The sequence below is a fragment of the Antrostomus carolinensis genome, unplaced genomic scaffold (assembly GCF_000700745.2).
Source record: "Antrostomus carolinensis isolate BGI_N321 unplaced genomic scaffold, ASM70074v2 scaffold19811, whole genome shotgun sequence".
NCBI classification, from domain to species: Eukaryota; Metazoa; Chordata; class Aves; order Caprimulgiformes; family Caprimulgidae; genus Antrostomus; species Antrostomus carolinensis.
The window spans coordinates 38265-51183 of NW_010294046.1; the positions used below are offsets into that span (position 1 = coordinate 38265).

The 12919-nt window shown below is 42.2% G+C and overlaps 1 protein-coding gene across 4 annotated transcripts in view; it reads left to right on the forward strand.

Moving 5' to 3' along the window:
* CAP2 (cyclase associated actin cytoskeleton regulatory protein 2) overlaps nucleotides 1-12919 on the forward strand; it is a 63493-nt gene that overhangs the window by 24815 nt on the left and 25759 nt on the right. For 3 of the 4 annotated variants that reach the window (XM_010177517.1, XM_029087352.1, XM_010177518.1), the window contains one exon: nucleotides 12188-12331. The exons of the other annotated variant lie outside the window; for it this stretch is intronic. In XM_010177517.1, coding sequence (XP_010175819.1) covers nucleotides 12188-12331 — 144 coding nt within the window. The remainder of the gene's footprint in view (nucleotides 1-12187; nucleotides 12332-12919) is intronic. 4 annotated transcript variants of the gene reach the window in all.

The window sequence follows — 12919 nt, forward strand, 5'->3', positions numbered from 1 at the left end:
GTGTGGAATCCAAACAGGAAAGCTAATCATTATAGTGTATCAGAATGCACAGAGTAGAGAAAAGCAAATGAAGATGACAGCATATCTATAAATGCAAGAGAAAAGAGAGTAATTCTGTCATTCAGCTGTCTAGACTGTTTGCTTTATAATGTAAAGCTGTGAATGAGCCAGCGAGCTGCGATTATGGCATAGCAGCTTTGTAGACATTCAGAGACAGCGGTGTGGAGACTGAGGGGATTTACTGAGTTCCTGTCATGTTGGGATGTCATACGTGGTGCCTTTAAAAAAAAAAAAAGAGGGAGGGGAAAAATGCCCTGGAAAAATAAATTAGCTCAGCTCTTGCAGCTTACAAACGAATGATGAAGGAATTCAAACAAAAAGAAAGCTTCTATAGGTATAATAGTCTCATATTTTTTTGGTGCTCAGCAAAGAGAGAAATGTATATCGCACAAAAAGCAATATTTTTTCCTCTCTGTAAAAATTTTGAAGCCATAGTATTCATTTAGCTCTTTGACTTCTGCTCTGAGTCACTAGCAAACATTTTCAAACAGTTAAACTTGCTGGAGTTGCTTTTGCAGCGTTTTGCTTCTTGTTAATAATGGTGATATTTATTTTTTTCCATTGGGAATCTGTTGCAGTGCACACAGCCTTTATTATCTGTAGATGTGAAAATAGTAGGAGCCGAGAAGGTAATTCCAGCTGGCATACCAATCTAACATCAACTGCAATAAATTACTTGACAGAGAGCATGTTCTGTTACTTTTTATGGTCATGTTCTATATTTGTATGTGCAGTGGAAGAGACCACATGACAAAACCACCGGTTGATATTCCTGTTTGTGTGTGTCCCAGCTAATGGCTGCTGGATACAGGCTCATTCAGCAAGATGGGATTCTTCAGGCCATCCACTTATTAGAAATTATTTTCTGACGTCAAACTTCAAACATTAAAGCAAAAAAAAAAAAATCTATTATAAATTGTTTACTATATATGAGATAGTACAGAGAAGATGGAGAAGGGAAAATAAATTAGAACGTTGCTATATTCTGTGAGAAGTTGTTTAAAAAGGTATTTTGAGACCATACGTTTACAGGGTGCTTGGGCAATTCAGAAGATAGATTTTAATATGAACCTTCACAAAACATTATGAAATGGCTTGGGTCTGAATTTTATATTCCCCATAGTCTAAGCCAAATACAATTCTGATTGAAACTTTATTGTTTTGTTGTATAATTTTAAAAGTTATTAGTGTTTCTGAGCAAGTTTATCTGTTTAATATTTTTTTTAATAATTTATTACTATTAATGTATGAGATCGTTGCTCAAAGCCACTGCAGTGAATTCTTTGTGAATGGTAACTCATAAACTGTCTTCTCTTCATGAGTTGTTTCATTTCACTTTAAGAGTTCAAACAATTTTAAGAGTTGCTTTGAGGACATGAATGATCCATTGTTCCCATATTGGGAACTAGTTAATGAGCTAAGTTTTTCTGTAAAGCAATATAAACTTATCCAGGATGAGCATACTCGTGGTAAGAAGTACTGCAAACAGATTTAAATGACAGATGCAGTTCAGACTATAAATGATTACGTAATTTCTCATTAAAAAAATAAATAAAATGCTGAGTTCATATGACTGCCAGAGCTGATGGATTTAATTCCTAACATTGTGCAGACAAACATTCCAATTAAATACCTAGCTTAAATATCCAGATTCTGCATGCAAGTGGGAGAAGAGGGGTGGAAGAAAGTGAGAGGTAAAGGAGAGCTTTCTCTTTTTTTTCCTAGAAAAGGGGAAAAAACCCCTGAAACCCAAGGAACTGAATTTGAAGTTAGACGTAGAGCCATGAGAACAAACCCCGAGGTTTTTAATTTTTTATAGTCAAGCAAAAAAAAAAAATCTGTTGTAGGAGAAGAATAGTTGTGGCAATTTCTTTGAATAAAAGACTCTCAGAATTTTTCTGTAGTAATCAAAGATGAAGATTTACAGTTCCCTACTCTCTGTCAGTGTAAGATTGCTCATTTTTATCTCCCTTCTGTTTTTCAAATGCTTCAATAACAGGGCTCCTGGGACTTCTTATTCTGCATCCTAGCAGGATTTGTTTTCTAATTAACTTGACTTGCTTATGTCATTCCATTTCCCTCTACTTTTCCTCATACCTACTGGGATCACTATTAACTGCTTTCCAAAAATATGAAGAGCAGGATACTCCTCACCTCGTTAATTTATTACTTACTTATGCAAGAGTGTTTGAGCCAAGTCTTGCTGCCATTCTGCTCCACTGACTGCTGCAAACCTGCACCTCTGTATCTAGAAATAGCGTAAGGAAGAATTTGGTTCAGTCCTTTTAAGGCCCTCAGGTCCCAGACTTAACAGAAGGTGCCAAGAGTGACATGGACAGAGCCTGAGAGTCCCGAGCTCCAAGGGGAACCCCTTCCCCCCTCCTGTTCTCTGAAATCTTGCCAAACTGTTGACATTCTTCTGTTATCAGCAAGCCTACAACTGCACGGGACATGTGGTCACAGCCACAGTGATGGACCAACTGACAGCTTCAGTCGCTAGCCTGCTGCCTGAGAGTGTTCCCAGGCTCGTTCTGTGATATTGTTGCAAACTCTCACTCAGTTTCAGGTCCAGATAGCCCCCTGACACCTGTTATCTCATAATTTTGTCTCAAAGGTGCTCAACTGCATGTAACCAGCCTCAAGCTCATTATATTTTCTAATCATAGAATAATTTTGGTTGGAAAAGATCTTTAAGATCATCAAATCCAACCATAAACCTCCCACTGCCAAGTCCACCACTAAACCATGTCCCTAAGCACCACATCTACCCGTCTTTTAAATACCTCCAGGGATGGTGACTCTACCACTTCCTTGGGCAGCCTGTTCCAATGCCTGAGAACCCTTTCAGTGAAGAAGTATTTGCCCTGGTGCAACTTGAGGCCATTTCCTCTTGTCCTATCGCTTGTTACCTGGCAGAAGAGACTGACCCCCACCTCGCTACACCCTCCTTTCAGGTAGCTGTAAAAAGCAAGGTCTCCCCTCAGCCTCCTTTTCTCCAGACTAAACAACCCCAGTTCCCTCAGCTGCTTCTCTTAAGACTTGTTCTCTAGACCCTTCACCAGCTTTTTTGGTCTTCTTTGGACAAGCTCCAGCACCTCCATATCTTTCTTCTACAGGTTAATTCCTGTAGGTATCATTGTCTCGTTTCTCTTTCCTTACTTGTGTTTGGGAGTTAATTCCTGTAGGTATCGTTGTCTCGTTTCTCTTTCCTTACTTGTGTTTGCTAAATCTCCCAGATCAATAGCCCCTGCAATTAAAAGATGCATTTGAGATTCAGTTCTTCCCCAGGGGCAGTGCACTCAGCTGTAACAAAGGCCCAGAGACACCTCGGGATCCAGGGAACACAGAAAGGCATCATCAGTGCTGCATCTCTCAGCCTGCACGAAAGAGAAATAGAGCCGGGGATGCACGTGATCGCACAGCTCTAGACTGGCTCACGTGAACACCACCAGGCACAGACTCTCCAGTAGTTCACGTTCTGGGCAAGAACCAGGCTCCAGTAAGCAAAGGCTCCATGCGCTTGTTTACTTCAGTACATCTCCACTTGGACTAAGAACAGCGTCACCCCGTAAAGGAGATGTTATCGAAGATGATACTCCGCATCTTGTCTGGCTCCTCGTCTCATCCTCATACTCACAAAGCAGTTCTGGGGATCCTACCGACTCCTACTGGAATTCTGCTGTGTCCTAAAACCACCAGGCTAGTTCTCCATCTCTGTAGCAATGTTCATAGAATCATAGAATCATAGAATGGTTTGGGTTGGAAGGGACCTTAAAGATCATCCAGTTCCAACCCCCCTGCCAGCAGCAGGGACACCTTCCACTAGACCAGGTTGCTCAAAGCCTCATCCAACCTGGCCTTCAACACTTCCAGGGAGGAGCAGCCACAGCTTCTCTGGGCAACCTGGGCCAGTGTCTGACCACCCTCACAGTGAAGAACTTCTTCCTAATATCGCATCTAAACCTCCCTCTTTCAGCTTAAACCCATTTCCCCTTGTTTTGTCATTAATTGCCCTTATGAAAAGTCCCTCCCCAGCTTTCTTGTAGCCCCTTCAGGTACTGGAAGGCCACTATAAGATCATATTCAAACCAAGTGAGATGCCACTGAGCTATGCTGGTGGGACACTCCCTTTCCCATTAAGTATCATATTTATTTCTGCTAAACACAAATCCAAACTAATACACTCCTTTCTCTGTGCTACCCAATTGTTTCCCAGGATTTCTGGACTGTGCATGATCTTCTGAAAGGGAAAGCACTGGTGATACAGCTGACTGAAAAGCAAGGCTTTTGGGTTCCTGGGTTTTTAAATTTTTTTCTAATTTTAATTTGGTCTAAATTAGACCACAACCAATGATTTTCGAATTCTGAAACTTATGCAGAGTCCAGGACTGCTTATTGAACTTGGCAGTCTTACAGTTTGTCTGTGGAGAGATCTCAGGTAAAACACATGAATGTCCAAGGCTGGAAGCCTGCAACTTCTTAACAACCTTGTCCTGGGACACCACCCCATGTGAAACCTAACTGGCCTAAGCAAAAGTCTCCTCAGATCTGAGATGTTATGAACAAAACAATTGTGTTTAATGAACAGAACACCATTTTCTGTCAGAATGTTGCTACCTGGAATGCCCTGGATCCCACTAACATGGACTGTGATCACAGCAGCAAAGACTGAGGAGTAGTAAATCAGAAGGTTGAAAGCAGTTCATTTGTGTGATTGTTCTTGTTGATTAGGTGTGGGACGTTGCCTGTGTGCCTAAAGCAGGAGGACTCTTCCTTGTTGAATGTATTGCCCATGGAGAGCTGTAGTGGACAAGAAAACAATATATAGGGTGGTCAAGTCCGTTTAAATAACAATCAGGGTCCTGGCCAAAAGTGTTGGGTGTGATTCCACGCTGCTCTAAACTGATGCATGAAGTTTGTGTCAGGCTCTGGATTTCACCACTGGTTAGAAGCTATTTACCTTTCACATTCTCTCCCTCAGAATTTACATTTTAAAACAAACCCACAAATGTCCAAACTAATAATTTGTCATGTGGGGTTATGGTTTGGTCTTCCTTTTTTTTTTCCCCTCACAAAGCACAAAATTGCTACAGCTCATATTGGCTGTTAGATTGAGAATTTATGTGCTATCTAAGAGGAATAAAAGCCAAATACCAATTAAGTCACTTTGGAAGCACACAAATGCCTCTAAGCTTCTGTGCTGATAAAGCTGACCAGACATTTCTGCAGATTTGTCTCTCTGTGTCATAGTCCTGCTGTTGCACAGCAGTCAGTTGAAGTGGCAAAACCTGTGCTATTGACAAACAAATCAAACACTTGTCACACCACTATGTTAAAAATTTACAGTCTAAGAAAACAAGACCAGAAAAAAATCAGTGTCTCTCTGTAGTTAGTTAGGAGGAGACCTTCAGACCTCTGAAAATATCAGAATACTAGAGGGAGGTGAATGTAGTGATCATAGAGAAAGATCTCAGTGATGGTCTCTACTGCTAGTCAGAAAATGCTTGCAGAGAAAGCACTGGATTAAGAGGCAGTGGGTTATACTGCATTTTTAAGAGCAAAACTGTTTTAAGAGCAAAACTCTTTTCAAATATGAAACACTTTCTGCAAGGAGAGATGGAGATAGGCAGTGCTAAAAGAACAGTTTGACAGCCGCCAACAAAAGATGGTAATATTTCACTATAAAATAATAATGAAAAGGAAAAAAAAATAATTAAGTATTTGTGGAATCTGGATGCAGCATTTGGAGGCTCAAAGTTACCAACTAGCTTATGTTCAGGAAAAGAAAAAAGTATTTTCTATAGAAAAGAGGTTATTCCTCAGCCTAATCTGAACGTTGTTTCCATTCAGACTGTTGATATAGAGCTATAACAAAAAAGACATGCCTTTTTTAAACCACATATATATATATAAAAAAGGACTAACTTAAATTTTCAAGTCTTCTTTACAGATTGCCTTTTATGAAATACAAAATATGGGAAATTACAGTTAATCTAAAACTATTTTAGTTCTAGAGTCATAGCTACTCATAGCAGAAATGCATCTCACTAGTGATCCCTGAAGCTATCAGCATCTTATTCCTACAGACACAGGATGGGATTCTGCTCATCAGCTCTAACTGTCTAAGGTAGGCATGTTGTGTAAGGTGTCTTTCTAGGCTCTTTTTACAGTAAATGGCAGCTCCTCCAGAATGCAGTCTTCACATCTATTAATGTCTCCTAATATATAGTCTTTTAACGTCTATTAATAGCTCGAAAGAACTCCTCAGGGACATCTCTTTCTTCATTTACAACAGAGGGAATTTTGTCTCAGCTGAGAGCAGATGAACACCTTTTAAATTGTTAGCACGGAGTGTGGCGGATGCTATCCGTGACATCTTACATCCCTTGAAAGGATGAAATGTGGGGTGGGACCATACTGGGCTGTTTGGAAGATAATGGCTGTGCCTACATTAGTGTTTCAGTTCACGGTGGGACTGTATTTTTCCTTCAAATCAGCCCCTTTACTGTGTAGAGCACTCTTAGGGTGTACAAACAGGTTATCTTTCTGATAAAGTTAAATGGAAGATGTGTTCCCAGACAGCATCTAAACCACCATTTACAGCAAGTCCAAAATAGACCCCCACAAACACATAGGGTGTAAATGTCAGGTCCTCAGCACCAACTGTTTTGCTCTACAGAACCATTCCTGTTAGGCTGTACCACTTGCCAACAGGTTTTCACTGTGAGGGTGGTCAGACACTGGAACAGGTTGCCCAAGGAAGTTGTGGATGCTCCTCCCTGGAAGTGTTGAAGGCCAGGTTGGATGAGGCTTTGAGCAACCTGGTCTAGTGGAAGGTGTCCCTGCTGCTGGCAGGGGGGTTGGAACTGGATGATCTTTAAGGTCCCTTCCAACCCAAACCATTCTATGATTCTATGCTTCAAATCAACTCCACGTTTCAAACATGCCTGTGAAAAATATCATGTAAGTAAGATGGAGATTTTGAACTGACAGAAGAAAATAACTGTAGACCATGGAATAAAGGCTGTAGTCATGCTCTTTTGGTTGCAGCTGAGTAAAAAAGGGGCTGCTGATCCCAAATGCTCTCAGCTTTCTTTTACTGCTCCTATTGCAAAGGTTGCCACCCCCCCAGTCAGCGTAACTTAAAAGGGTATTTGTTCCCTCGATGTGTTTTGTTCAATAACAGGTAACATTGATTTAGACACTGTAATAGTGAGGTTTGAATTGTGTTGCCACCCATCAAGATAAAAATTCTTCAGTAAACAATCTCACCCCTCAAAATCGTGTAAGATTAGCTTAAAAACACATAAGATCTTTTAAAACTGTATTTTTATTTACCTGCTGGGTTCTGCGCCTTTGTGATTCATACTGGCAGGTTTCTGGACAACAATGGTCCCGAGAAAAAACCCATTTTCTTAAATTAAAGCTGAGATGTACAAGTGATCACTGGCTCAAGCAGCCAGAGTTTAAGGAAGCTGCTCGGTTTGGTGTGACTTCACAGGCGAGACAGAAAAATCACAAAACCCCAAAGTTTGGTCACTCTCCTGCATTAAATCCATGTGCCTCAGTCCTGGTAAACCTGTCATCTGGGGAACTTCTCATGTGAGTATCAGAAAAACGTGAAGGAGAAGAGAGTGTGTTTGGTGCAGTCTCTTGGGATACTGGCCTGCCAGGCTGTTTTGTGTGACTGGGCTGAGTCTGTTCAGTCCCTGAAACCAAAGCCTAAGGCAGTTCTGGTTGCATCCTGGAACGTTTATGGAGTGTTTTGGCCAGTCACTGCAGTAGTCTTGATTACTCTTGATTTTCTGATAAGAATTATAAGACATGGATGAAAGCTGGCTGGTTGTTTAGGTATTAATATTTAAAAAGACTATCTGGTTTTAATAATTACTTGAAAAGGACAAACACATATTGGGAATTACTTTTGATATTTCTAAGTTGTGCCACTGTTGCATTTTGAAACATTTCAGCAAAACTGGTATAATAGGAATGGTGTTTATACAAAGAAACTTAAAATTTCTATTAAACAACTGCACGGTGTCTTAAATAACAAGAAATTTTATCTGGCACATGCCAAAGGCATGCTGAAGATTTTTCCAACAGCTCTGATTCATCTCCTTTAATTCATTCCTAGAGATACAGGATAGACAATCATTTTATTAACAACCAGCTGTTTTAATATTCATTACAAGAAAGAGATTATTCATCTAAGAACCCTCAGCACAACTAGTTCTGCATCGTAGAGCCAAACAAGACTGATTACTGCCAGAATTAATGAGCCTTTCTATACCCATATGCCATATACACTATAATTCATCTGCAGTTTAATCACTAACTAACTGCAGGGAGACAGGACTCGATGCAGTGATTCCTTGCAGGCCAGTATTGCTTCATGTCCAGCTCTTGCACAGGAACTCAGCTCCCCAGAAGGTCTCACAAACACACACACACGTTGTGTGCAGCCAGGCAGCAGCCACTGCAGACCAGGACAAGCGTGTGATGAGGGGAAGGCAGGTTGTACTGCCCACAGTTCAGGAAGGACAGGGAACTGCTTGAGAGAGTCCAGCACAGAGCCACCAAGATGATGAAGGGAGTGGAGCATCTCCCTGATGAGGAAAGGCTGAGGGAGCTGGGGCTCTTTAGCTTGGAGAAGAGGAGACTGAGGGGAGACCTCATTAATGTTTATGAATATGTAAAGGGCGAATGTCAGGAGGATGGAGCCAGGCTCTTCTCAGTGATGCCCAATGGTAGGACAAGGGGCAATGGGTGTGAGCTGGAACACAGGAGGTTCCACTTAAACTTGAGAAGAAACTTCTTTACAGTGAGGGTGACAGAGCCCTGGGACAGGCTGCCCAGGGAGGGTGTGGAGTCTCCTTCTCTGGAGACATTCAAAACCCACCTGGACGCCTTCCTGTGTGATCTCGTTTAGGTTCCTGCTCTGGCAGGGGGATTGGACTGGATGATCTTTCGAGGTCCCTTCCAATCCCTGACATTTTGTGGAAAAGTGATCCCACACGGGACAGAGCTGAGCAGAGCCTCAAGCCCTTGGTGGCCCTTTCTGGTGTCACTACAGTGCCAAGTGAATGATTACTCTGAGCTACTTTCCTTAGCACTATATATTTATCACTTTCCTTAGCACTATATATATCACAAGGGCATGCAGCAATAGGATGAGGGGTGATGTTTTTCAGCTAGAAGAGGGTAGATTTAGGTTGGATATTAGGAAAAAGTTCTTCAATATGAGGATGGTGGATCATTGGAACAGGTTGCCCAGAGAGGTAGCGGAGGCCCCATCCCTGGAGACATTAAAGGTCAGGCTTGATGGGGCTCTGAGCAACCTGCTCTAGTGAAGGTGTCCCTGCTCACTGCAGGGGGTTGGACTAGATGACCTTTGAGGGTCCCTTCCAACCCAAACCATTCTATGATTCACCTTTCAAACTTCCACGGAGCACTTTTTCTGTGAAATTACAGAAATGCACTACATTTTTATAAACAGTTGATTCACTGGACAGGTTAAGTCTTGTGTTCTGAGGTCTGGAAATTCTGTCTATACTGATAGAGGACCCTCACAAAAGTGGTTGGGAGCTTTTTCAAGTAGGAATAGGAGGAGGTGTGGGTTTTATGGTACCATTCAGAAAATGTTTGGCCCTAAAGTGTTCTATAAAATAAACCAGCTTTATTAACATCATTTCATACATAGGAAGTTGAAGCACAGAAAGGTAACACAGCTTTCCTGAAACCTGATGATAATTTGGTGGGAGAGCTGCAAAGAGAACCCCCATTTATGGACTCCCACTTCTCTGCCCTCTCCACAGAAACGTGCTGCCTCCCAGTGCTGTCCAGATACACCAGGCATCTGTGGAGCTGTATTTTTAGCCCTGATAATTCTCTTTAGCTGGAACTGGGCCATGAAGATTCACAGTAAGCTAAAGACTGTAAATATCCCTTAGGCTTTATGGGAGGAAAACTGGCATAATATCAAAGCAGAACAAGCCCTTTCTTAAATTTCAGGTTTTTAACTTAACTACTGTAATACTTGCAAGATTTCCCTGCAAAATAAGAAAGAAGCAACCAGCTGCAGCATGTTGTAAACAGGGAAAAATTAGAAAGAAGAATTCCTGCAAACTTTATCATGTTATGGCAACAAAATCAGTTTTTAAGAACTACAAATCATGGAGGTTTCGGGGCTTTTTCAGACTTAATGACTTATGCTGGTCATTAAACCATCAACAAAAAAATCTTTTAATCTCTCAGTAATACTGTAAATATTTCTTTTTTCTCCCAAACCACTTTGTTGTACAAGACCATATATGCCCATGCATATCAGATGTATAGGCCTTTCTCAAAATTACATTACCACTACAATATTAAGGCTCCACAGCTGAATCAAAATTCTTTTTAAAATGCAGAACCTCTTTTTGTCATGTTTTTTGGAGTGTCTTTTGACCTATGTTGATCCATAGCAGACAGGCTTATTTTCAGGTGACATAAAATTCTGTAAAGCTGAGGTCTTGTGGAAGGAGGAAAAGAAATATCTTACAGATGACCGAGATCAAGGAGGACATGTGCACACATCGTCTTGTGTGTGTGTCATGACAGCATTAGTTCTCAAGAATAGATGAGGATTAGTTGTCTCCATTGAAACAAGTAGTCCTGAGAAAAGGTGAGAAAGAATACAGAGTTCTGCTACAGCCTGAGAGATTTCCCAGTGGAGTGCCAGGGAAGATCAGAATGGTCCACTCTGGTGGGCCAGAGAATGGGTTCTGCGGGCCTGCTTTTGCAATAAAGAACTGGACTGGTTTTATAGGAACATTTTATAGGTACAGCAGTTGTTTTGCTTGTCAACTAATCACTCCTTGCCCCTCAATGTACTGTTTGTGAGTGGAAGAGCTTTTCCCAGTAAGTTAGAGCTCTAAATCAGTTTTTCTGAGACACTGGGCCAGTGTGATTAGCATTCACTCTGCAGAGGAAAGAGCTTGGATAGCTTCTACGTTCATTCTGTTTTTCTCTTCACTGCAGACACTATTCCTTCCGCTCAACAGTCATTCCCCTGGATACTCTTTGTTTCTGATTAATACAGGAGAGTTTCCCCAAACCATGGCTCGCAGGCAGTGTGTTTCCCATGAAATCCTCCCACATTACTTTCAGCCAAAGGAAATTAAAACTTACCAAGAGGGAAAGCTAAAATTGCTATTGCCTTCAGTGCATTACTTTCTCAGTCTTGTTGCCAGATGATAAGAGGCCGCTAATCTAACAAGTAGTTTATGTTTCTGATAGAAAGAACAACTTGGTTAGTGACTGGAAAAACTCAAGCCAGTGTAAAAGACTATCAAAAAGTTCCAAGGATATCAGATGAAAAATACAAGCATTCCCCCTCTACTCTGCCCTGGTGAGGCCACATCTGGAATATTGTGTCCAGTTCTGGGCCCCACAGTTCAAGAAGGACAGGGAACTGCTGGAGAGAGTCCAGCACAAAGCCACCAAGATGATGAAGGGAGTGGAGCATCTCCCTGATGAGGAGAGGCTGAGGGAGCTGGGTCTCTTTAGCTTGGAGAAGAGGAGACTGAGGGGAGACCTCATTAATGTTTATAAATATGTAAAGAGCGAATGTCAGGAGGATGGAGCCAGGCTCTTCTCAGTGATGCCCAATGGTAGGACAAGGGGCAATGGGTGTGAGCTGGAACACAGGAAGTTCCGCTTAAACTTGAGAAGAAACTTCTTTACAGTGAGGGTGCCAGAGCCCTGGGACAGGCTGCCCAGGGAGGGTGTGGAGTCTCCTTCTCTGGAGACATTCAAAACCCGCCTGACATTCTGTGATTCTGTGCTAAGTGAGCTATGGGGTCTCTACGGGTCTTAACCTGGCCAGCAAGTAAAAATGCTGCCAGTGCTGAGAACAATTTTTGCTGCAACTCATTATTAATACTTAATGTCTGTGCATTTTGCCACTGCGAGCAGAGAAGGGTAATTAAATTGTTACTTTAATGTAGAGAATCCGCTGACCTTTCTTTCCAACTGTTAAATCAACAGGCAGGAGGATAATGTTAAACCACAGGGTGGTTTTGGGCCACCTGTTGTAACAGCAGTGTCATCTTTGCTTTTTTGTTTTTCTTTTTAAATTTTTTTCCAGAATGAGGTGGCCATGCTTCTCAAGCCAATATCAGAGAAGATTCAGGAAATCCAGAACTTCAGAGAAAGGAACAGAGGAAGTCAAATGTTCAACCACCTCTCAGCTGTCAGTGAAAGCATCCCGGCCCTCGGGTGGATAGCAGTGGTGAGTGCCACACGGGATGGTTGGGAGGGCTGTAGATGTGCTCCTGGATGGAGTGGCCCAGAACAGAATCATAGAATCATAGAATGGTTTGTGTTGGAAGAAACCTTGAAGATCATCCATTTCCAACCCCCCTGCCATCAGCAGGGACACCTTCCACTAGACCAGGTTGCTCAAAGCCTCATCCAACCTGGCCTTCAACACTTCCAGGGAGGGGGCATCTACAACTTCCTTGGGCAACCTGTTCCAGTGTCTGACCACCCTCACAGTGAAGAACTTCTTCCTAATATCTCATCTAAACCTCCCCTCTTTCAGTTTAAACCCATTTCCCCTTGTTCTGTCATTAACTGCCCTTATGAAAAGTCCCTCCCCAGATTTCTTGTAGCCCCTTCAGGTACTGGGAGGCCGCTATAAGATCTCCCCGGAGCCTTCTCTGAACAGCCCCAACTCTCTCAGCCTGTCCTCACAGCAGAGCTGCTCCAGCCCTCGGATCATCCTGGTGGCCTCCTCTGGACTTGTTCTAGCTGCTCCATGTCTCTCTTGTGTGCCAAATAGTGCCAAATCATGCAGAACTCTGCAGTCTCATGTGCC